The 25346-nt window shown below is 37.2% G+C and overlaps 1 protein-coding gene across 5 annotated transcripts in view; it reads left to right on the plus strand.

The window, feature by feature from the left end:
* Nucleotides 1-25346, plus strand: part of ITGB8 (integrin subunit beta 8) — a 48450-nt gene that overhangs the window by 12574 nt on the left and 10530 nt on the right. For 2 of the 5 annotated variants that reach the window (XM_040548263.1, XM_040548264.1), the window contains exons 2-11: nucleotides 1212-1297; nucleotides 3979-4153; nucleotides 6803-7049; nucleotides 8856-9021; nucleotides 11769-11927; nucleotides 16861-16956; nucleotides 17050-17139; nucleotides 19760-19894; nucleotides 22818-23223; nucleotides 24823-25048. In XM_040548263.1, coding sequence (XP_040404197.1) covers nucleotides 1212-1297; nucleotides 3979-4153; nucleotides 6803-7049; nucleotides 8856-9021; nucleotides 11769-11927; nucleotides 16861-16956; nucleotides 17050-17139; nucleotides 19760-19894; nucleotides 22818-23223; nucleotides 24823-25048 — 1786 coding nt within the window. Of the gene's footprint in view, nucleotides 1-1211; nucleotides 1298-3978; nucleotides 4154-4271; nucleotides 4385-6570; nucleotides 6641-6802; nucleotides 7050-8855; nucleotides 9022-11768; nucleotides 11928-16860; nucleotides 16957-17049; nucleotides 17140-19759; nucleotides 19895-22817; nucleotides 23224-24822; nucleotides 25049-25346 lie in introns of those variants that run through there. The other 3 variants (XM_040548266.1, XM_040548265.1, XM_040548267.1) reach the window with 3 other exon arrangements.

Genomic DNA, 25346 nt, shown 5'->3' on the forward strand with positions numbered 1-25346 from the left:
CGAATGAGCTTGCTCTCATTTCCCATCCAAGCCAAATGTGCTGTGTTTGTTTTTATAACAAAGAAACAAAAACCTTTGGGATTTTGCCTTGCTCTTTTCTCTCTCCTCAGCAACTCCTCCTTTATCTGTCCCTGCCCATATCTTCCTTTAATCACTTTTTCCTCTCTTCCACCACCTTCTCGGGCTGCTTTTCAGCTTGTTGTTCTGATCACATCTGTAACAACTTTCCTCCCTTTCATATATGTTTCTTTTCTTGCATTGACTACATTGCAAAAATTGTAAACATCTGACCTTTGAAATCAATGCTAACCTGTTATCAGTATAATGCTGCAATTGTGCTGTATTAAGCTTTTCTGTCTTGCAAATACTGATAAATGGTATATATGCTGCTGATGCTAATAACTTGCAAGCTGTGATTAGTTCCTCGGATCACCTGTTATTCAGAGGGATCTACTAGCACTAGCTGTCCATGTGACAGAGGATCTCATCTTTGAATACATAGCTGAAATCGATCAAAGAAAGATCGAAAGATATTTTGGTAAATATATTCCTAATGATGCTTTTCTCTGTGAGAAGTTGCTCTCATTACTCCAAGAAGAGAGGTGGTTTTCCTGTTAGTAGGCACAGCTTTCTGCAGTTGTTAGTGCAGAATTATTTCTTCAATCTGTGACACAATATTGGATAAATTCGTATTAGCTTCTGAAAAAAAAAAAAAAAAATCTGCCTCTTCTGGGAAACTATTCACTCCAGAAAATGCAGAGAGGGAATATTTATAGAAGGTGAGAAAATATTTTGGGTTCCATGCAGAGTGAATAATGAATAACTCAGTCAAGTGTAAATGACTTAAGAGGAAAATGTCTATGAAGAGATAAGCTACCTGGTAAATGTTTTCTGTTAGACAGTAAATCAGCAAGGTACGTGCCAAAGATATACTTTCACTTCAAAATTATTCTAAATTGGGGTTTTAAAAATATGGCCTTGAGAATGGATTTTATTCCATCCATACATATAGTTCTAGACTGTAGATACCAAAAATGATCCAAGTATTCCCTCACCGGGCTGCCTTTGTTCTGTTTTACTTCTGTTTGGATACGTTGTCATCATGCTAATCTGGTGAAGTAATTTTTGAAATCTTGGTTTAAAATTAGGTATTTTACAATTCCCACATACCTTCATAAATCATGAATGTTTGGTTTTGTATTGCATTGCAGCGGAAAACAGATGTGCCACTTCAAATGCAGTAACATGTACAAAGTGTCTTGCTTTGGGTCCAGAGTGTGGATGGTGTGCTCAAGAGGTATGGCATTTTTCTTATTTATTTTTGACTTTAAATTTTTGCTGCCTCTGATCTTTATAAAGATAAAAGACTTTTAAACTGTTAAAATTACAGTGAGAAATAGCAGGAAAATCTTTAAATGACCTCTGGAGACAGCACCTGAGAAATCATGTGAAATATATTTAGTTTCCAAAGGAGAAAATGCAATCTTTTATTTGGAAAATGGCAGTAATTTTAAATAAAGTGAGAACTTTCTAATGTGTTCCATCTGCTTTGTAGATGGGTTTGGCAGATTTATAGTAACTTTGAGAGTTCAACAGTTTTTGGCTTCAAAAGTAAATTACTTATCAGTAATTTGTATTAAGTCCTTATTATATATCAGAGTAAGTCTATATATATGCCTATTGCATTTAGCAATAGCTAGCAATAGTGGAGTCAACTTTGACTTTACCGTATTTTATGTCCCCTGTCACAAATGGAAAAAATGATACTTGTCTGTTTTGACACTTGAAACGATCAGTTCTGAGACTCATCACAGAAGACATCTCAGATAGGAAGAATTGTTCTGAAATTATTATTTCCTTGACAACTGTAAAAATATGTTTTTTTTCTGGATTTGTTTAAGAGAGAAAAACAGATGATTGTGTGATTTCAAGTAAGGATGGACCATTTTAATTACTTCAGAGGAGCAAGGTTTTTAAGAATATCGCTGGCACTTGCAAGTTTATATGGTCTTGAAGGTCACATGCAAATTCTGTCAGGTAGCTTTCCAATCAGCATAGAAGGTAGATAAATTCCTAGGGCATACACAGAAGAGATAAGGAGCATAAGGCACTGGCATTAGTTTATCAGAAATACTGTGTCTTGGAATGATTAACTTTGGCTGATGCAAGTGTAAGTAATGTGAGGATGAATGGAGGCAGGGAGAACTTGTTGTCCAAGAGCTGTTTCAGGCATGTGCCATATACATGGCACCATGGATTACAATGTGGAGTGGTCCATTACTGTGACCTGATATCCTCTCTTAGCAGAGGACACAATTTTACCTTGCAACATCTGTGTTTGTCACAGAACAGTGCTTGTTAGCATTCCAGTGCTATGGAGCTGTAGGAGGGTTCCTTCTAACCAGATGCCCAGATTTGACGTTGTCTGACTTCTGATGTGCTTCTCTTGCCTTGTTTCCCATGTCAATCCTGAGAGCCGTTCGTCAAAGGCAGGGGTTTGTCAAACCCTCTTGTACCATGCTTTGATAGCCCACTCACCTACACGCTGTCCGTGTTTGTGGAGTGGTAAAACTCATATTATTTCAGATAGAAATTTCCCAGAGTAAAGTTACAGGACCAATTTTCAGCTTAGTGTGGCTGCTTCACCTAACTATGTTTTTAATAACAAAAGCAGCCATGAAAAACACTTGAAATGCTTTGATTTTATACCCCCACATGGTGAACTTCAGAACATATCTGTCAATCGCCAGTGATAACAGTGAGAGTAGATAAATTCCTTGTATATTTAAAAATCTACCTCTCTGAAACTTATATAAATCAAAAAGATTGCGTAAATAGCAGTAACCTAAAAAAAAAATATATTCTCTGTTGTCTAAATAAGATTATGAAAAAACAGTACCTGAGGTAAACTACAAAAATGAGTAAGAACTTAGAAAACAAGATACATGAGAGAGACTTACAAAGAGACTTACAAGTCTCAGTCTTCAGGGGCTTTCTCTGGTCTTTTCAGGATCTGGATGACGATTTATTCTCTAATACACAGTTGGCTCTGTGCACTTTTTGATTGTTTATTTTCCCCATCTGCCTCTGAAATATCAGAGATTGTCCATTGTTTGGTCTCCAGCTGTGGCTGAGAAAGATCGATGCTTTGAAAGAGTACAAAGGATCTTGTCAAGCCTTTTTTGTCACTTGCATGATCAGGATCATGCTAATCATAGATTTGTTGTCAGGAATTTTGCACTGTATCATGTTGCCACAGTCTTGGCAACTTTGCCCTTTCACTACAAGAAAGGACATGCTGCTTCTGACACCGTTCTACTACTAACCATTTTTCTGTTGTTACTGAGGCTTTTTTCATGTTGGTGGCATCTTAAACTCTCCAGTCCGGTAGAATTTAGCTTTCTTTTTCTGAGGATTGAAATGATGTAGTCCAGCTGGTCTTCGGCTTTTGTGCAGGCTATGGGTTAAAGCTTAAACATCCGTGACAGACAAATGCAGGTTAGGTAAACCTAAATCTGACTTTTGCTTCTACTTTTTAATACTAGCCTAAGATTACTGTTGGATTACTCTGAAAACCGACATGTTTAGAAATTATGTGAATGACATTTTCTTGGTAGAACTAATTCATAGCATAGCACAGAACATTTTTAGTGACATAGTGACAGTACATAGTTTCCTTTTTCTCCAAAGTCATCTTGTTCTCGTTGTGCAAGATCCTCTTTCTCACACATAGAAGTTTTGTTCTTTGTAGAAAAATAGTCAATGTAGCAATTAGGTTAATATCTAAGTTAAATATTTTGCCATTGCACTTACTTAAAACATATGGCTTTCATGAACTAGTTCTACAATTTATGCAATTATAGTAGCATATTTTATTGTTTCAAATACTATTATTTTGTTTTTCTCTTTCCTTTGAAGATACTACTGTTATTTTTTTCAGTTCAGGTTGCTATGTTGTTTTGGTCTTTTATAAAACAGGATTTCATGGCCGATGCAACACAGAAGGGACGCTGTGACACTGTTTCCAACTTAATGAAAAGAGGCTGCCAGTCAGATTTTGTAGAAAATCCCACAGTTCGTGTAACAATACCCAGTGATCAAGAAACAAATACACAAGTGACACCAGGAAAAGTTTCAGTCCAACTGCGTCCAGGTTGGGTTATCTCTAACATATGGATATTATAATACAATAATATTTAAGTACAGATATTTTGTTAAGAAACAGCTGGAATCATTATTTTGAAGAATGATGCTGTAACATTGCATTGTAGGACTGTGATGGTGTTGCTCCCATATTCAAGTATGGTCTTAAGCAAGAAGTCTTTCTGTCAAACATAGCTGAAGGTCAGAATAATGCAAGTAGCAAGTGGAAAAGGGGGGTTAGGTAGTCTTTTCTGTTTTCTCTTGTGATTTCTTGATTATTTTTCCTTTCAAAATAATTTTCGCTTATATGTGTATAAAATGTATTCCTTACTGTAAGTATATCGGGCCAAAATTTCTAATTCCTATATTCATCATTTGATAAGCTTCTTAATAATTTGGTTACTTTTAAGTGCAATGACTAGACAACTGTGAAGGCACCACAACCAATATGAAAGAAAGGGCTGGATTCATAAAGAAGACTTAGGTATTCAGTGCCTAACATGAGACACCTGGCCCTAACAGAATCTACATCTCTTTGTCAATTTGAGGGATTTTTAATATACCTCAATTTGCCCTCTACTGAAGTGATCAATTGCTGGTAGAAAAACATTAAGTGAATAAGAAATGTGTGAAGTACTGTAATGTCTCACTGATCTTCACTGTATCTCTCTTTGTATAAAAGTAATTTTCTGTCAATTATGAGGAAGAAGAAAGGAACTGCAGGAGTGTGAAGTGCAAAGGAAATCTGGTTTACCATCTTTACAATAAAACTGAAAAAGCAGCATCACCCTTCCTCTCCTTTCCCTACTCTCCTTTCAAAGAAGTGACTGATGGTCTGCTTTACACTGAGAAATGGTCTCGGGAACTGAGATAGCTTTAGAAAAGTCTGTAATTGCATTTATTTATGAAGGCTTTTACACTTACTGGATTCATAGAAAACACTTCACTTTCTAAACGTTGGCTTAATGAACCATTTTCCCAGTACTGAAATTAAGTTTGGGGTTCCATATTCTTTGCTGAAGCTTTTGCTTGAAGATGGAAGACTGAAATTCCTAGAACTACAGAAGAGTAACTTCTATTATATAGACATTCTGCCTGTATTTTGATCCACAAGGAAATACACAGATATACAGCTATAGTGGGGCAAGCATAAATTTGACACAGTGCCATCATGCAGACTAAAGATGTTTTTGTTTTGATTCCATTTTTTTCATCACTCTACATGAATCCCAGCTGTCATGATTTACTTGGGAGTAAATACAGGTTCCACTCTCTGTATGCAAAATAGATACCTGTAAGGTTATTTACTACTCCTACTCCTCCTCCTACTCCTCCTACTAATAATAATAATAATAAATTTACATTGGCAAAGAGGAAACATAAGTTATAGCATGCTGAAATTCTATTTTCTTAAAGTGAGACCTGATGCAGACAAATCCAGAAAAATTCAGGTGGATTATGTTCAAAGAACATTGGAAGCAAAAATATTTTTAGTTAGCCTATTTGAAAAGTACTTTGCACGTTTAACATTTTTGAGTCAGATCTGTGATATAATTTGACACAGTTCACTTACATGTACTTTCATTACGCTATCTAGCAATGTCATATGCACTAGTTAATGGCATAAACAAGTCACATTTCAGTTGTTTTTTTTTTTAGTAAATCTATTTCAGAATGTGTTAAGATAGCTTTTATTGAACAGCTGCATAATTTTTCTGTAGTTATCATTTCCTCCTGTCCTTTGCTGTATCTTCATTGCGTCACTCATCATGCAAAGGTCCTACTCTTTTATTTCTTCTTGAAGATAGCTGACACTTCTGTTGTCATTAAATAATGAATATTTTGAAGTCATTGCATTGAAGTCATACCTCCACTGCCTGTACTCCAGTCCCATTACTCTCTGCTGGCATTGCAGAATCACAGAATAGTCACACAAAATCACAGAAAATAGATGAGGAACAATGTAGGTACTATTTTTTAGGGGCTTCCAAGGTCTCAACATTTTTATTACATCTGTGATCAGTTCTGCAGGAAAGACAGACATTTATTATCTTGAGATAAAAAGAGAGGTCAGTTTTTAGTATTTTTTAACATTAAAAACTTTTTGTTTATTTTTATTTTGATTCTACTGAGTATTCTCTTCAAATCCTTGGAACTGAATTGGTATAAGCTTGATGCCTAACTTACCTGAGTTTTTCAGGCTGTGCTCACTTTATGAAACATGTAGTTTCAGATACACGTGACAGACTGTTTGCAGGATATGCTAATATACTTCCAAGTATCAGCCTTGAAGTGACTGGCCACAATTTGTATGCAAATCTGTGTCCTTTTTGAGTCGTAACTGCTTTTTGGTACCGTGCCAAAGGGATTGCATAACCCAGAGTTTAAAAGAAAATGGGGAGAAGTCACATTTTCACAAAATACTCCTGTGAGAAAAGAAATGCAAGATGTTCTACAAAGAACTCCTTTATGGCTTGTTTTTGAGCTATACTTCAAGGTTTGATTTACTCTTGGGAGGTTTTCTTGTTTGTTTGTTCATTTTTCTGTTTGCTGACACAAAGAACTTTGTGCTGAGGTTGCTGCAAAAATGATACATTTTTAAGAGTGTACATTCAAAAATAAGCAAAGTAAGTAAACTTATTATTTTCCTTTGAATCAGGAAGTGAAGCAAACTTTATATTAAAAGTTCATCCTCTGGAGAAGTATCCTGTGGACCTTTACTATTTAGTTGATGTCTCAGCTTCTATGCACAACAATATAGAGAAACTAAATTCTGTTGGATTTGCTTTATCTAAAAAGATGGCGAATATTTCTCTTGATTTTCGACTTGGATTTGGATCCTATGTGGATAAAACTGTGTCACCCTATATTAGCATTCACCCAGGTAGAATCCATAACCAATGCAGGTATGTAATCTTTCTATATTTACTGTAGAACTGATAAATGATTAAATTACACAAATATGCAGTATGAATATGTATTTTAAAAGCTCTTTAGAATCTGTCTCTATTCCATTTTGCCGTGGTTCTCCAGTAAAGTTCCTAAGAAAATGCTGAGAATCATTATACAATGATTACTTCTGAAATATCTGGTAAGTGATTTTTTAAAAGTTTGTTGTATCAAAAAAAAAAAGTGCATTTTTTTTTGTTTGTAAAAAGGAGCCAAACAACATCTTTTTAGTCTATTTGAATATATTTTGTGTTTAATTTTATAGCCAACTGTTGTTTTCTTGGTGAGTTTGGATGTATGTTGCCTAGATTCATTACAGAGGTTTGTACTTTCTGACTTAGGACTTCTCTTCTCCTGTATGGTCCTTCATTCATTAGCTCTCTTTTGAAAATGTCTACTTTAGTCAATGTGATGCAGTTTCTTTCTTTTAGCTCATTTAATGAACAAAACCAATCCTGTTATCCAATTCCACAGTAGTAATGTGAACTAATTCCCATTATAAATGAGAAAGGTGTTCTGGCTTGAATTTCTTTTCTCAGGCATTCAACCTTTTATACCTGCCATTCAACACTTATCTAAGTGAGGGCTCACTTTGGAGACACTCTAGAGGCCAAGATTATTCACACCAAATTAAAATCTGTATAAACCATAATACTTGGAAAAGTACATATTAACTGCTGACATCTTTTTGCTTGTTTTATCTTTCCCAGGAAGATGTGATTCACGGTTCTATGAAGTCTATGAGCTTCTTCTTTTTTTATTTTGATGATTTTTGTATTGGGCATTAGTAGTGGAAATTCTTGGAGAGATATAAATGTCTGTGTCTTAAAGTAGTCCTCTAGACTGTCTATTATGGTCAGTGGAAATCAATTATTGCTTCTAGGACATGATTCATTTCCCCTAAAAGTAGATATCTGCAGATGTATTACACCTTACACTGCCAGTTTCTCTTCATTGACTGTAAACTGAATCAGAGTAGGGTATGTTGTAGTCTGGATGACCACATTGTATGCAACAGAACATAAGTGAGATGAAACCTGTTCAGCATCCCAGAATCAGATAAGCACTTCTGTTTGTGCTGTAAATTCCATTGCCATACATGGGTCCCAGAGCAATGACCTGTAAAAATGCTATGACATTAGCTTATTGATGTCAAACTTAAACCTTTCTCCCCTTATATATCATTTCAAAAAGTATCATTTAGAACTGAGATGATACTGAAAATGGAATTTCCTCATCCAAGCAGTGAGATAACTGTCACAAGCATTAGGTAACTGTCACTCAACATTAGTTTTATGCACATTTACTCACTAATAGTGGATATAGAAACTTAAATTTAATTTCAGTTTTTATTCTCTAGCCTTTGTATCAAGCTGTTAAAGAATCTTAACATTGTGGTGTAGTAGTCCTTTCATCCTCAGATGTTCCACGAGATGATACCATCTCTCACATTGTGTTTCTTCTCATTATGTAGAGAAATACTACATAGGTACTATATTAATTACATTGTATTGTATACATTTACATAAAATACTAAAAAAAATCTGTTGTTCATTTTAAATTAGAGCAAGTTCGAACTGAACTTAATCTCATGTGGAGTTATTTTTCTTTAATCATTTCTTTTACCATCCATATATACATTTTCACGAGTAACAAGATTTTATGTGGATTGATAGGGAATATTTACATTTCTTTCAAATGGAAAATGTGGAGGACTGTGTTAGACTTTTTTCTAAATCTTGTTTTGTTTTTGTTTTGTACAGTGATTATAATTTAGATTGTATGCCGCCTCATGGTTATATTCATGTTCTATCCCTGACTGACAATATATCAGAATTCAGAAATGCAGTGAATAAACAAAAAATTTCTGGGAATATTGATACACCTGAAGGGGGGTTTGATGCGATGCTCCAAGCAGCTGTGTGCCAGGTAAGGAGCGTATCAACAAAAGACCAAGTGGCAGTTCAGAGAAGTGTGTGTATATATATATATATAATATATATATATATATATACAGGTACAACTATGCTCAGTGTTCCTGAATTCAGACTGTCAATTCTAGGCTTGAAAATAGTAAGACTCTTCCTCCTTCTTCATTATTTCCCTTTTTTCCAGTTGAAACTGAAAAAGGATAACATAAGGAAATGTTTTTCAGTATTACCTAATGATGTTCTTTAAGTATGGCTTTAACTAGTCTAGCCAGCATAGGATGGACAGTGAAAGCAACTGCTGCTTGCTTGAACAGATGCATGAATTACTTTCAGTCAATTACAAAATCAGTGTCAAAAATCATTGAAGACCTCCTTTAGTTCCCAGTTAAAGATGTACCATTTGGCATTTCTTCTTAAGAATGTATCTGAAAACTGAAGAATCTGTTATACATCTTGTATAGATACAAAGAACAAATGCACTTCAGTATTATCTCAGCTTTTGATGAGTTAATACTTGACAAAATGCAAATCAACTAAAAATTAATTAAAATTTTCTATATTAACAGAATTGCATCGCCATCTCTTACATGCAGAAAGGGATCAAAAAGATCTGCGTTAGTGGTTTCCAAGATTTAAGACTATAAATAACAGTAATTTTTTTGCACTTAAAGGCTTTTTTGCTTGTTATCTTCCTTGTATGCCTAGTAGTACAATAGAAATTTTGAAAGTTGACTGATTTGGGGGTTTACTAGTGCTCTATAACTCTTTCTGGTCCTCTTACAGAAAGTAATTCAACTCCTGTCCAAATCACAGGCTTTTGGTGTGGTTCTTGTCTCTTCAGACGATGTCAGAGTAATTCTTTTATTTTATTCATTTTCACACTCTCTTTTGGAACAGTAGAAGGAGTCAAGGCCAAAAAGGAATGCAAACTGTGCTAAAAATGAATAGTTTGGCTCCAATGTTATTTTCAGATTTTGATGAGATGTAACACAGGTAAATAAAAGCCACTCTTCATGGAAACTGTGATCACAGCTGTTAAAAAATTATTCTGAAGCTGTGGAAAAAAATATTTAAAATTCAGTGTTTTTCACTGGATACATTCCACATTTAGGACGTGTGAGTTTTAGAATAATCTATGCTTCCAAAAACAATAGAACAAAAACGTTCATGAGAATGGAGAGGCTTTCGTGCTGATTGAATTGTGAACAAAATGGATGAGAACAATGTACAATTCATAACTACCATAATGAACTGTAATTTATATTAATGCGTGCTCCTTTTGCCCACAAAGGAACTTTATAACTTGCTCCAACTTGCTGTAACCCACACATCCCTGTTGCATGCAGTATCAGGTTAGTACATGGAGCAACTTTGAAATTTTGGTTGCTGTGATATATGAATGTAGGAGTCTTGAACTGACAAAGTGAAGTGATGGAGTCTTAGGAGCAAGGAGGTTCTATGCTGCTGGAGGAAAAATTGGGATTTTTTAAGATGTAATTTATTTATAAAAACAATTTAATACCTTTGTTTAGGGGAATTCTGTCTAGGATTGTCTGAGTGAGGCTGGTGCCTGCATGTAAGCTGTAAGCTTAATAATAATAAGTGTAATAATAATAAGTGTAAGCTGCACTTATTATCCCTACTGTAATTAGGTACTCATTCCCTGTTCAGAGCTAGCAAGGAAAAAGTGTGAGAAGGGAGCTAAATCACTCCGTGCAAAGCAAAGAAAGGAAAGAGAGAATAAATCTTGAACCCTGGCTGAATGCACGGTCTGTGTTGCAGATAGGTTTCACATGAGATGGATGATACCTGGCAGTGTTAAGGGAAGTGGCAGAGACAAGAGAGTCGTAGGAAGGAGGAGCAAGGAAGGAGGAAAAAATTGAATTAATGAAAAAGGAGACGAAATAATAGAGAGGGAGAATGAAGAAGCATATAAAGTGATTCGTGTCTGCCTCTCCAAAATTTGATTTAAAGCAGACATTATTCCTTGCAGAAAAATAAATGTTCTGGAAAAATAAAAACTGGCACCCAACACAGATACAAGCTTGCCCTGCTACAGCCTTCACATCACTGAATTCCTAGAGTACATTAAATTCACCTTTGCAGATGCTGCTTTGCTAGTAATCCCTTGGGATATTGATATTTGTTGTATTTTGGTGCATAGTGAAGATTTTCTCAATTTGCAGGTGCATGAAGACACACAAGCTATGTGTTTAGTGATTGGATGATCATATGCAAAAGTCCTTTCTGGAAAGCAGTGTAGGAAAAGGAAATTAGAGAATGACTAGAATATCAAGTAAATAAACAGAAAGTAAAAATAGAAGAGTGCACCAAGTAACGATACCAATTAATGCATATTTGTTGGTTGTAATGCTTTTGGGATCCCAGAGAATTATATGGTTGTTATGCATATGCATTTGTATGTAATAACAATTTGGCAGCTGTTACTGAAGCCCACTATATAATGCATAGCTTGTTTATATTTTGAGGAATCTTCTTTCAAAAAGGAAAGCAAGTGGTAAGTGGATCTCTGACTCCCAGAAATAGTTTTCAGACATACGATGTGAAGAATCTTTCCACACAAAAGCAGAATGAATGCTTTAAATATCCTGGTTTAAACTCAGCGTTGCTAAGTAGTGTAATACCGGGAAGTAGACTTCTACATTCATTTTTCATTTCGTTATTTATTATTTTAGAAAGTAGGTAAGTATCACTTTCTTATGTTCAATTTTGTTTTCTTTTCAGAGCCACATTGGGTGGCGCAAAGAAGCCAAGCGACTACTTCTTGTGATGACAGATCAAACTTCCCACCTGGCCCTTGATAGTAAATTAGCGGGGATCGTAATTCCCCATGATGGAAACTGTCATTTGAAAGATAACGTGTACGTCAAAGCTACGAGTATGGTAAGGTATATGTCATACATTCTACCTTCAGGGAAGTGGTGTAAATGAGGTTTTTGGATCAGTGCAAAGCATTGCTTTTAATTCAACTATTAGAATAATATTTTCCCAGGTAGGCAAGATGTAAAATAAAGAATACATCACATGGAAATATTGACATGCTTTGTATCTGGGATGAAGTATTTTTCAGTCTGAGTCAACAGTACAGAGCAGAGAAGAATATTTTACTGTTGTTTTAATGTTTTTTGTTTGTTTTTGTTTTTTATTACCATCTCATTAGAATGGCACACATGTTCTATAAAATATAAATAGGAAGTTTCTGTGATATTTTGCAGGAGAAGAAGCAGGTACAAATTGCATGTTTGTGCTAATAAGACAAAGGTAGTGGTCATGCTTTATGGTCAGAAAGTTCATAGTTGCATTGATTGAGCAAGCTTTGTAAGAGTGAAACTGAAGATGTGCAGCACCAATGAACTAGTCCAACCTTGATGGACTAGAAAATATTTTGGTGACACAAAGCTTTGCTGTGTTAATGTAGCATTAAATACATCTGAATCTCACAGTATAAAACCATGTGTGGTAATACATACCTGTGTAAAAAGTTGCTTCAAATTCACTGTAACAAAACAATAAGACTTCAGCAGATATTTTTAGCTTTCAAAAAGATTTCTTCAAGTATAAAATAGCTATAGAGATACAAGAATTTTTTCTCTAAGATTTGTACTATTTAATTGCACTGTTTTATGAATGTAATTCATTCATTTAAGAAATGTGAATCATTTGCATCATTGCTTAATTGTTATGTAAGCATCAGAAAATGGAAATATGAACTGTGGTACAGAGCACATCAGGGTTTTCTTCTCGGTGCTCACTGCATTTAGCTGAAGCATCCAGCCTGCATTCCCAGCCAGGAGATCAGTGAGGGCTCGGTGCAGGCCAGGCTAGCCCTGAATTTAGTCCCAGTGTAGGGTGTTTACCGGGAGGCAGCAGGAGGCGGCGGCCGTATGGTGTGCAATCGTGAAATGCGGGAGGTTTCCAGGAATAGGTGGGTGTTTGGGACCTCGCTGAATGGAGGAAGCAACTAAGCGTGTGCTGGCAGGAAGGCTGTCTGGATTTCCGATTATCTAATGTTCTTGCATTAATGCACTCCCTCTGTCACCTTTTGGATATTCCCTCACTGATGTCAGGATTATTTATTTCCCTCTTGCTAGTCTGTTCAGTTTCATTATTTTTACAGTGTCCCTGGGATAAAAACAACCCCTTCCCTTATTCTGCTCAAAGCAAAGAATCCAGAAACTTTCCGTCCCAAAAGGAGAGCATACTTATTTGTAATGATGTCCCTATCTCTACTTTTTATTCACTTTATTACACAATTGCTATAGATAAAAATCTTTCCGTGGGATTCAGGATTTCTTTGGTAATAAAGATATTTTCAGTTTAAAAAAAAAAAAAAAAAAAAAAGAAAAAAAATCTATCCGACTTGGCAAATTAACTTCTTTGTAGTCTGGAAAACCTCACCAATATAAAATACAGACAAAATTAATTAATCTCTTTCAATGACAGATTGATGGCTGACTGAAGAAAGGGTTTTAAATGATTTTCTGAATTCTGGGCTGAAGAATCATGATTTTATTGTCCCATATAGAGTAAGAAATCTCTATGATTTTTGACGCTATTGATGCTTTTTGTGAAATTAGGTTGTCTTTCTTTTGCCACCCATATGAAATGACCTTGAAAGACACCTAGATTGACACATTTTGAACCATGGCTTCTGGCTTCTGGCCCATATATTTTTTCAACCGTTGGCTAATTCTTGCATGCCCACCTATAAAGTTTAGTGACAGGAGAGGTCTAGAATGGAAATCTTTCTCAGTGTCAGATATTTTCTGGAATAGATTTGAGATGATAACACACAATAGTGTCTATAAGGGCAGGTAGTTTCTTGCCTTTTTTTTCTTCTCACTAGTATAATAGTACTAGCCTATAATAGTATATATTATTTTAGTCATATTCTCATTAGCCAGAGATCCATAAAGAAACAGGAAGAAACTTCAAATGAACAAGTAAAACCAGAAAAAGAAAATCTCTGTAACTAATATTTAAACGAGATGTCATGAAAGGTTGTCAAAAAAAAATGTAAAGGAGAAACACGGTTTTACTTTTTTTTTTTCCTTCTCAGTGCAATTATGATATGAAATGTTAATTTTAAGAGTCATCTGTAATAACATTGTGCTCCTGCTTTCATTCTTAGTGCCTGGTAGTCTAGAGAAGACTGAATCCTGGCATACTTTATTTTATTCTTGTTGCAGTTAAGAGGACTTTGCTTTATCTATTTGCAAAAAAATAATCTTTCCAGTTATTAATTTTTCTGCCTCTTTCTAACTTTTGTTAAGTAGTCATGCAGAGGTCAGAAAAAGTATAAGACAAGAAAGAAATCTAGTCCATTTTAATGAGATGTGTGCTTGGTTCACTCTCTTTCTGAAATACTTAATGTCTGTATCAGTTATCTTCTAGACTTAATACAGTAGGTTGAAATAATAAAATGAATGATGGAACTGGAACAAGAAAGAAGATCTAAAATGAGAATACATTCTCCTAAGCAGTAGTGGGAGTAGATAAGATAAAAATGCATAGAGTACACCAAGGTTTTTACAGCAAGCAAAATGAGGCTCCTTGAGTGACCAACAGTTCGTTATGTCATCTCCTTATATGCTAAAAATGAAAAAGATAGTATGGTTCTGCTGATGCTTAAAAACAAAACAAAACAAAACACTCCATTCTGATAAGAAGGAAAATTTTCTTTCTAATCTGAAGTGAGAATATAATGTACTGTTAACCAAACTGGACACTGTAATGAGTTAGAGCTAAGAAATAGAGGGAAGTCCAGTTTTACTTGTAAGCATGCTGTGTGATTTGGGGATCCAGTCCCTACAACCTTCGCATGTCTATGCATATCATCTCTTGACTTCAGTAAACTCCATCTGAATAAGCTTTTGTTTCATCAGGGGTTGGAAACCCATTTCTGATGCCACTGATCTCAAACTTTTGCCATTAGTTGCAGAGACGTTGAAGGTTCACTTTGCTGGCATTTGGACATGTCTAGTGTCATATGGTAACCAGCAGACTGATTCATTTGAGCACCCTCTCACGATCCCTCACCACTGCCCCATGGTGCAGGAGATGTTTGTAGAACATCTGGCTTTACTAGGACATGTCCTGGGACCACTTGGTGCATCTGTGATCTGCCAGCCTGGTGCATGTGGCGTGTAGGCTTGTGCAGGACAATGGAGGCCCAACCCCTGTGGTCTGTGGTCATGGAGAGAGGGAAGAGGCCTTAATGCTGTGTTGTGAAATTGGCAACGCGGCCACTGCTGCTGCACTTCACATGTAAGTGTGCTGTGTACCAGTATTTATGCTCCCCGGACCCTCATGTATGACATGCTCCGCAGCTGCAGCTGTAAGAAGGCCTGTTTATTGCTGTATTACCTAACAATCATCACTTATCTTAAAGAATATAATCTCTTATCAAGAATAAGTAAGTTGAGATCCTTGCTAAGATCAAACTGCAGCAAGGAATTCCTTTGTTCTTTCTATACAAGGCTATTTACAGTAGTGCAATGTGGTGGAAAATGGATTTTACCCCCTTGCATAACTTTGTCTCTGCTGTCCTGGCTTTCAAATTACTGTTAGGATAGCAGTTGACTTGCAGGGTGCCTTGAATAACAAGTGGCACTCCAAGGAGTAATGAATTGTGCATGAAAACAGGGAGAGTGTGTTTGTGTAGGAGAGAGGGAGAGAGAGAGAGAATATGGGACAGATGATGAAAAATGTCAGGAAGAGAAAGACAGCAGAAATATGTGGGGCAAAGACACTGAAAAACCTGACGTATGTCTATTGCTCTCCTGAGGAAAACTCGGGGAGGGTAAACACAGGCAACTTCCCTATGTTTAGTCATGAATTTTAAATGTTGAAATTATTTCTTAGGAAGCATTCACAGACACATATACGGTAAATCAGCAGTGACTTTCAGATACAGTTTTAGAGTACTGGAACTGGAGGAATGCCACACAGCACAGATGTGCAAAGCCCACTGGGACCACACAAACACCTCTGTGCTTCCCCATTTCTTGGATGAAGGGATAGCCACACACCTCTTGTTCCCAAATCCACATCAGATCTTTCAACAAGAAGTATAGGAGGGCAGGTACAGCACAGGACATGCCATAATAGTCACTTCACCAAGTAGAGCAATGTCAACACGGGGGAGAGATGTGAAACTCATGAAACCTTCAAGCACAGGCATGGTTCAAAAACTGTAGCAGGCCATTGCAGTGATGGCTGGAGGCATCACTCCTAAGGCAAGTCTTGGAGAAAGGTGTCAGCTGTAAGATATGTATAGGATATTGATGTTGCTAGAACCTGACCCATTTAGCTGATGTGTCTGACTCCTGGTGCCAAAACACCTTTCTGAGAAACAAACTTAATGACTCACCTTGCAACTCCCAAAAGCACACCTCATCTGATGTAATTCTTCCTCCCTGACTTTTGTGCAAGAACCCGCCTGTTGTTCTCAGGAATCCTGTTGTTCTTCCAGACAGACCATGGACAACACCATATCAAGCTGCTGTTTCATGAGCATCAGACAAAACAGCAAAATGGTGCTGTGTAAAGAGTCCAGTTAGTCCTCCCAGTGTGCAGCACTGCCTAGCTGACAACAGAGAAGCCTGTCACAGCCGACTTGATGTGGTGGTGATTTGGTTTTTTTTGGTCACGGTCTGCATTTGGTCAGTCCCACCTTCTTTTGGATGTAGGCCCAGTATTCCTTTGTACATTTAGAAATAAGGATTGGAGTAGCTTTGGAGTCCTGTATTGTGTTATATATAAAATGTAAGGTTTTCCCCTACTAAACCTCATTTTTTTCTGTTGTATTTTTCAGGAGCATCCATCTCTTGGGCAGCTGTCTGAAAAATTGATTGACAATAACATCAATGTTATTTTTGCAGTTCAAGGAAGCCAGTTCCATTGGTATAAAGTAGGTTAGAAATCAAATTATTTTTCCAAATTTGAAAACACAGTATTTATATTAAATATTAAAACTGTGCATAAACTACTGTATTTTTCACAGGATCTGTTACCTCTGTTGCCTGGTACTGTTGCAAGACAAATAGAATCACAAGCAGCAAATCTCAATGATTTGGTGGTAGAAGCCTATCAGGTATGATCAGAATGACAGTGTTGGATGCTGTATTTGTGCAGGATTTTTTCACATTTTATTGGCTAGAGCCTAAAGTTGGAATTTCCAGGATGTTGGCTCCTATCTGAAGTCCACCAGGATAGGTTTCCTAATTTTCTGAATGTCCAGGTTGGTGGTGGGTGATACTGTCCCACAATAGCCATTCAAATCTCGAAGGCTGTTGGGGTCTCAAAGCCAAGAGCTGGCACTTTTTCTTTACTAAGGATGCTCCTTAATATGATGTTTGATTCTTTGCACCTCTTGCCATGCTACTTCAAAAGAAAAGTTGGTCTCATTTGTATTTTGGAATCTCAGATCTTTAGTTATAAACCTGACGCTACTATCTGGGCATCATATAAATTCAGAACAAAAAGATGCTGCAGTATGTAGAGGGTTTTACAGCATGAATTCTTAGCAAATGGACAACAGGTGGGAATTTACAAGGATGCAGTTTGACAACAGGGTACTGTGGGTATTGTGGAAAGCAGCATTTACTTTGCACACAACAGTGCGATGACTCAGGGTATTAAGGCATTGCAGTGAAGAAGAGTTTTGATAGGGATTTGAGAGAGAACAATGGAAATGGCTTTGTGAACTTCTGGGAGGAGTTCTCAACTGGAAGTAATAGTATGGGAAAGAGCATAAAGTTATTTTTCATAAATGATTGGCAAGGAATGGCAGCGTGAAAGTGGAGACTGTCATCTTGGTAGTGAGTGGGAAGGGGGATAAACAGGTTTGAAAAAAAAAACATATAGTATGTATTTGATGTAATAGAGTAAAGGGAGCCTGTACAGCAGCAGCAAAATAAAAGTCATGGATTAGACAGTTGAATGCTGTTAAGGTGTGCAAGTTACATAAACATGCAAGATTCAAAATCTGAAAGATCAGATACAAGCCTGTATGCAAGGTATTAATGTGCATCACATTAATTATTTGGAGATGGAATAAAATCATCCATTGTACTAGGTTAACAATGTAAATTAGGCTATTTGGTTGCTTTCAGCAGCCATTGGCTTTAGTGAAGAGCCAAGTCCCATGTCTATTACTAGCAATAGAGTGGGTTTGTGCTCATTTTTCACAGTCGCATGTTGGAAATGTTGTGTAGAAGTCAAAGACAGCCAAAAGCAGAGGAAGTATAATCAAATTGCATAAAAGTTCTCTCTGGTATTATACTTTCTCTTATGAAATCAAGAAATTTCATTTTGAATATAGAGGCTTGCAGGAAACTGTAAAATACTGCTGGAAAGAAAAAAAAAAAAACAACTGAAACTCATGGTTCTTTTACCCCTTTTAGACTGTCCATCCTAAAGTGAATCAGAGTTTTTACAGTATAATACAGGGCAAACATTCAAGGAGAGGAAATAAAAATTTACAAAATAATACTTTTATTTAAATAGAAGATTCTGTGGGACTTTCCTGCTCCAGCCACCCCCAGTTTGTTCTTGCCTTATTTTCATTTTTTTGACAGTATTTTCCTTCCCATTCTAACTCCATTGGATTTGATACTTCTGAGGTTTTTTATCATGTTTTTAGTGGCTTGTAATATACAAACACACAGCAAACAGGGCTTGAATGTTTTGCTTTCTTGATAGCAAAAGTACTTACATAAGAAAATAAATTTAGTGTTGATGTTTGATGGCAGTGAGCCTCTTGCACTCTTCTTCTAAGCAGGGAAGCCTTAGGCTTAGTTGTGGAAAACCCTGGGTGAAAATCCCTGTCTAAAAAGCCAAAGATGAGTCACTAATTTTCAAAAAGTCACTAAGATAAACATATGTTCAGATTCATGTAATTAAATTTCCATTTGTAACAATAAAATATCCCATTTTAAAAATAGTAAAATGCAAGGAATTTTAGTAATCTTTTTGTGCAATTTTCATCTCATAGAATTGTACAGGGTTTTAATATATTTGTAGAAGGAAAAGAAGTAATATTCCTTCTATAATTACTAAGTAGGATTTTAGAGGTTGCAGTAAGTACTAGTTACAAAGTAGTTGGCTTTTTCATTATTTTATATTGTAAAAAGCTCTAATGGGAATCAACCAGTTGTTGACTTACATAGACCTAGCTGACCCAAATAGATCAGTAAGGGTAATCCCAGTAGCCTTTATATCACCCTAAAGTTTGCTCAGAGGAAACTTTGCCAAGACAAATGCAAAATATCAGAAGTTTAAAGCATCAATTCCATTAGTAACCTTTTCTGCTGAATAATAATGGCTGTATGTATGTCTAGTGTTTTATTTTGAATGTGTAGCTAAAATACAGAATAGTCTCTCAAAAAATAAGTGTTTTTTGTTACACATGGTTGCTGGAATAGATTTCAAATTGCCAAAAATACAGCCTCAAAACCATTTTAGAAAAGCTTAAAACATTTTTTATCTGGAAAACGTAATCCTCTTTATCAGAATTACGAGTTCATTGGTTGTGTATATTTGGAATGTAATCAAGTCTTTATATGGGAAACAATGCTTTAATTCATTCCTTTATTCATGCAGACAAGCTTTCTTCATTTTTAGTTAGTCATAGTAGCAGTACTTGGTATTAGTCACTAGTACACATTATATATTGAGATGCAATGCAACTAAAAGTTGTTTTCTGATTACAGAAACTAATCTCTGAAGTGAAAATCCAAGTGGATAACCAGATCCAGGATCTTAATTTCAATATCACTGCAATCTGTCCTGATGGAAGTAAAAAAACTGGCATGGAAGGATGTAAAAATGTGGGATATAATGAAGAAGTAAGTTTATAGTTCTCTTTCTTCAAGGAGCTGGAATACTTACTTTTCTGTTTGGTTGGGTTTCAATGGTGTGAAGTCTTCTAGGGATTTACTCAAACTGAAACTGGATTTTAGTGATTAATTATCACAGACTCTCTATTATTCTTGGGTTTTATTTTTCCTGAATCTTATTTTAATTCTCACTAATCTCATGAGACTAAGGCTGAAAGCTTTTCCTGAAAGCTAATGTCCATTAAAACTATCCTTCTTTGTCCTTTGCTGGACACAATGGCCGTGTTCATCGTGATAAAATTTGTACTTAAAGAGGTTGAAAGATAATCACCCAATGGAAAAGAATCATTGGAATTTGTGCTACTTGGATCTGTAGGAGATGCCACCTTTCCCTCTCCTTGCTCTGCTAGCTTCTTGCACACTCAGAGTCATGGGTAATTAGTTTATTTTATAAATCAAATTAATAAAATGATTTATCCCCGTTTGGATTGGTGCCACCTACTGAATGAAATGGATTTTAAAACTGGAGCATCGTGCACCGTGAAAATGCAGGGGAAGATGTCTGGCTTATATAAAGAACATAATTTTCTTCCGAGAACGACTTCTCTCTGCCTTGATATATTTATTTGATTGCTTGGACCAGTAGAGTAATTCCTTTAGCTTGCCAGGAAGAGGTCTGTGTTTCTGGAGAGCGAGGTCAAGGAGTTCTTTCCTTCTTGCAATGTACACACAGCTCAGCTGATGGGATTTGATTGTGTCTGTGTGTAGAAATAGCAAAGCAAAACAGTAGGTTAAACGCGTGAATTTTAAATATGTTCATTTAAATGTGTTTTATACTATTCTGTATTTTGTCTGAATAATTTGCTTCTTGATTAGCTGCTACTCTTTAAAGGAGATATGATATGTTTTTCTTCTTAACTCATCTCTTCTACAGTGTTGTTCCCTGTGTATGTCATAAGAAATAGGATTGGAATTTGTTCTGTTTAATGAAAAGAAAAATATTTATATCTGGTTCTTTTTAATAAAAAGCTGAGCCAGTTGATTGTAAAAGATTGCATGTGGTCCTAAAGCTTACTGCGGTTGAAAATGAGCCATCCTCAAGAGATTAATTTATTTTTAACCGTAAATCCTCCTTTCAGTATTTGTTTACAGGCTAAATGCTTTTCCTTAATTCTCACATTCCTTTCATTGTCTAATCCTTCTTCCTTCCTTTTCTTACCAAAACACAAAAGTGTATTATATTTGGGAAGAATCCTATGGCCTCTTCAGGGTGCAAAACTAACTTTGGCAATTAGTGAGCGTCAGTGTTCACGGTGCCATAATTATTTAATTGTAATAAGTTTAATCTTTCTGCTGCTGTGTTCAGACCCATCACATTTCATGACTCACAGGCAAGACATGGTTTGTGCTTCTCTCCCATCTCCCTGCCGATCCTCCGGCAGTGTTGTACGTGAAGATCATGTTTTCTAGCAGGGCTCTGTGTCGAACACAAAGCACGTTCTCTAGCTGCAGCCTTTCCTCCCCACGCGATCTGCACCTGCCGTGTGAATCCTTGGGGCATATCCACGCTTTCTAATGGAAGAAGCCTCAAGCACAGAGGCTGCAGGCAGCTGAGGGGTTACGCACGCAATAGCGCACTTGAAAAAAAAAGAAGAGGAAAAGCAAAAAGAGAGAGACAAAGCCTTTATGCACCCTGGATGGGACAGTTAAGAAGTGCATGCTCTGCACTGCATTCTTCTCCTGTTCTTGTAGGCAGCCGCAGCCGGGCTGGCCACAAAGCTGCCATTGTTGAGCAGGGTGGGGGCGCAGCGGGAGGGGGGGACCGCCAAGAAATGAATGCTCGCAGTCTCTGTGGATGCTTTCATCCTCCGGTGTAATCAGTTTCTTACGTTTTCAGTTCTTTTGAGTTGGAAATCTTTGTTCTTTGGCGGTAAAAAGTAAAGGTACTTGCGTCTGTCGGGCTCTTTTCTCACCTTGTCTTCTTGGTGGTGCTTTCTCTGCAAGGAGGCTGGGAAGAGTTGTTCACAGTCAGCAGGCTATACAGCCTTAGTGAGAATACCCTGTCAGGAGCCCACCAGCCAAAAAAAATAAAAATAAAGGTAACTGTGAAATACAAAGACTCCTATGGTGAAAATACCACAGATATCAAAGCTGTCAGAGATTTGGTAGTCACTAATGCCAGCTCTGTGGCAGTCACCAGCCACCAAAATGAGCCAGGGCCCTGTGCCAAGGCTCTGGAAAGCCACAGGGACTGATGGTGCAGTGAGCTCTGCCAGCAGCAAGGACCCAGGGCATGGTGGCGAGGGCATGCCATGGGCAGCACATGGGTGCTGGCTCCATCCTGAAGCAGCGCTTGGTCTGCCTAGGGCCACAGCAAGAGCAGCAATACTCTCTTGGTTCATCCCTATCACTGGACAGGGAAATGTAAGCTGCTGCTAAGGTGTGAGCCATTTCTGTGTTTTAGCAGGAGTAGGTAGGGCCTCCCAAACAAAAAGTCTGTGTATTTTCTGTTTCCACAGAAGACTCTTTCTGCAACAAGAACATTTATTATAGATTGTTTATATGATGAGTATCTCTGTTTCTGTTTGTGTTTGTCTTGCTCAAGCTGATCTTGAGTGTTTCTATAATTTACACAGAATGAACACTTTAAATAGGAGGAGGACTACGGTACTTCTATGGGTATTTAGCTTGTATTAAACTTGTCTTCTGCAACAGGAGAAGTAGACTGCTGCTAATCTTCTGTTGCTATGGTTTAACTGTATTTGTGATGCCTATCTTTGCTAATATATTTCACAAGTGGGCACTGTATCTTTTCTTATTACCAGCTAGTGCGTACACATAATGTGAGATTCTGCTTTATTTGTTTGTTAAAAAATGTAAGCAATTTATAGGAAATTGTAACAATGTAAAATATATCTTTATTTCTTCTTAGGTACTTTTCAATGTATCAGTTACAATGAAAGGATGTGACACAACTGGAGGAAGAAAATATGTGATACTTAAGCCTATCGGTTTCAATGAAACCACCATCATTAATGTACAGAAAAGCTGTGCCTGTCAGAGTGGAGATGGTGCAAGGCAGAGAAGAGTGTGGGCTGATGAAACTTTTCCTGATAGCAAACAGCCCCATTGCAGTGACAACGACTGTAGCTCTCATGGAGATACGGTTCCTTCTGAGAGGTGCAGGCGACACCCGGACCAGCCCATCTGCAGTGGTCAAGGAAATTGCATAGATGGAAAATGTTTCTGCTACAAAAACAAGCTAGGCAAGGTGTATGGCAAGTACTGCGAAATGGATGACTTTTCCTGCCCGTATCACCAAGGAAACTTATGTTCTGGTAAGCTGCTGAATTTAAGTCTGTGCTTTGTTTCTCTTTTGTTTTGTTTTCTGAAACTTTTAAGTTAATGTTATTATGGAAAAATGTGATTTAATCGGTATCACTGTCTCTACCAGAATATATTTTTCCCCTCAAAAGTAATTTTTGAAGTATTTTTAAATCTGTTCCACTGTCCTGCCTCCTTTCATTTCACTCTATGCTGACCAATTTGTGAACTGAGGGAACAATTTTTTTCTGCTACAGTAGGATAAATTGAGAGTAATACTGGGGGCTTTGGCAGAGTTACTCTGGTTTTGCTCTGTTGGTGACTGTGAACTTTACATAAAATGGAGAGAAATAATGTTACCAAATTCTTTAAATACTTCATTCCAACACAATGAATTATGGTTCATGTTCTCAATCTTCTTCCGTAACCCCAACAAACTTTGTGAATTTATTACTTCTTAACCTAAGCAGACCTCTCAAATTTGTGAGCTCACAAAGCCTGAGATGCGGTGGAAGAGGAAACAGGGAGATTTTTATCTAAGAGGTGTTGGGGTCTCTCATCTGTGATGGAGTCTCCTGCCCAAGGAGAACTTGCAGCACGAGGCCATGGCGGAGCAATGTGCCCCTTACTGGGATGTTTTACCATGCAGAACCTTGCACTGAGATGCCTTGTGATCCCTTTACCTGCCTTTTGCCCAGCCCAGGCAGATGAAGGGGCAGTCTATCCTCTATCCTCACCCCCTCTTGGGGGATCCCATGCAATCATCTCCCTGCAGCTTGTCTGTGGGTCCCTGGATCACGAAAAAGGCTATCGCAGTGCATGTGAAACACACACCGCCGAGGCATAGCTGGGGAGATCTCAAGAGATTTGCTAGACCTGCAAGTGCTTTATGTGCTCTCTGTTTCTGTATTTCCTAAAGGTGTTTTCCCATGCTGTAAAACTGTGGCTAAACATTACCAGCGTGTCAATTGTACACCTGCCTAAGTGTACTGCAACATGGAAAACATATGGATTTTGCCCTAAAGCTCCCACTGCTTTGCCTGGAAAATTATAAAGGACACCAGAGGTTCTTTGTAGCCTTTGAGTCCTTGACGGTGTGCATTTTAAGTTCTTATTACAGAACCCACAGTTCATAAATACAGCAAAGCTACCTCCCCTGCTCAGTCATCTGTCCTCTAGAAAGGCAGAAAAGCATTGTTGTAATGCATGCTTCTGAAAAGAAAAAGTAAAAAAAAAAATGACGTGCACATGAACTTGATATTCCTTCCTCCCAAAATCTTGCCATTTATTTGAATTGAATGCTTTATTGCTACAGAGAAGTTTGTTTAGTTTGCTTGAAGACTACGTTCCTGAAAGTTGTGTAATTTTTAATTGCTGCTGCTTTCACCCAGGGCAACAGGGAAAATCCTAGTAAAACATTTTAGGATGAGATGAAGGTAGCAGCTTTTGCTCAAATAAGCAACAAACAGCAGCCATAAATATGTATCATGGTAACAATTTCAGCCTGATTTGTTAACTTATCAGCAAGGCATCAGCAATATAAACGTATGCATGTAAAAACTGACTTTCTGTTTTCATAAAAGCATATGACTCAAAATTATCTGATGTTGTAGGTAATGGTGAATGTGAAGCTGGTAAATGTAAATGCTTTGCTGGCTGGGAAGGGGATCGTTGCCAGTGTTCATTACAATCAGCAAAACAGTGCCTGAATTCAAAGGGCCAGATTTGCAGTGGAAGAGGAAATTGTGTATGTGGAAAGTGTGAGTGCACTGACCCAAGAAGCTTTGGCCGTTTGTGTGAATATTGCCCTGCTTGTAACAAAGCCTGCGAAGAAAACTGGTACGTCTCTTGTGCTAGACTTGATGTTTAACTGTAGTGTTGAAACCAGAAGGAATATTTCTGCTTGGCTAGATGTGTGCTGTTTTTTTAGATGCTAGGCTATAGGAAACTCAGAATTCTTTGTGCTTCCCCGATGAAGGAAGGAGGTGCAGAAGAAGAGCGGTGCCTGTGCACTGTCACCACCATCGCTCAGCAGAGCAGGGCTGGTCTTACCCAGAGAACAGCATTCCCCACTACACTTGGGCTTTGCTGTGCTAATTCTAAGCCATGTCATTTTTCCTTATCCATGTAAGGAAAG

The sequence above is a fragment of the Cygnus olor genome, chromosome 2 (assembly GCF_009769625.2).
Source record: "Cygnus olor isolate bCygOlo1 chromosome 2, bCygOlo1.pri.v2, whole genome shotgun sequence".
In the NCBI taxonomy this organism is placed as follows: domain Eukaryota; kingdom Metazoa; phylum Chordata; class Aves; order Anseriformes; family Anatidae; genus Cygnus; species Cygnus olor.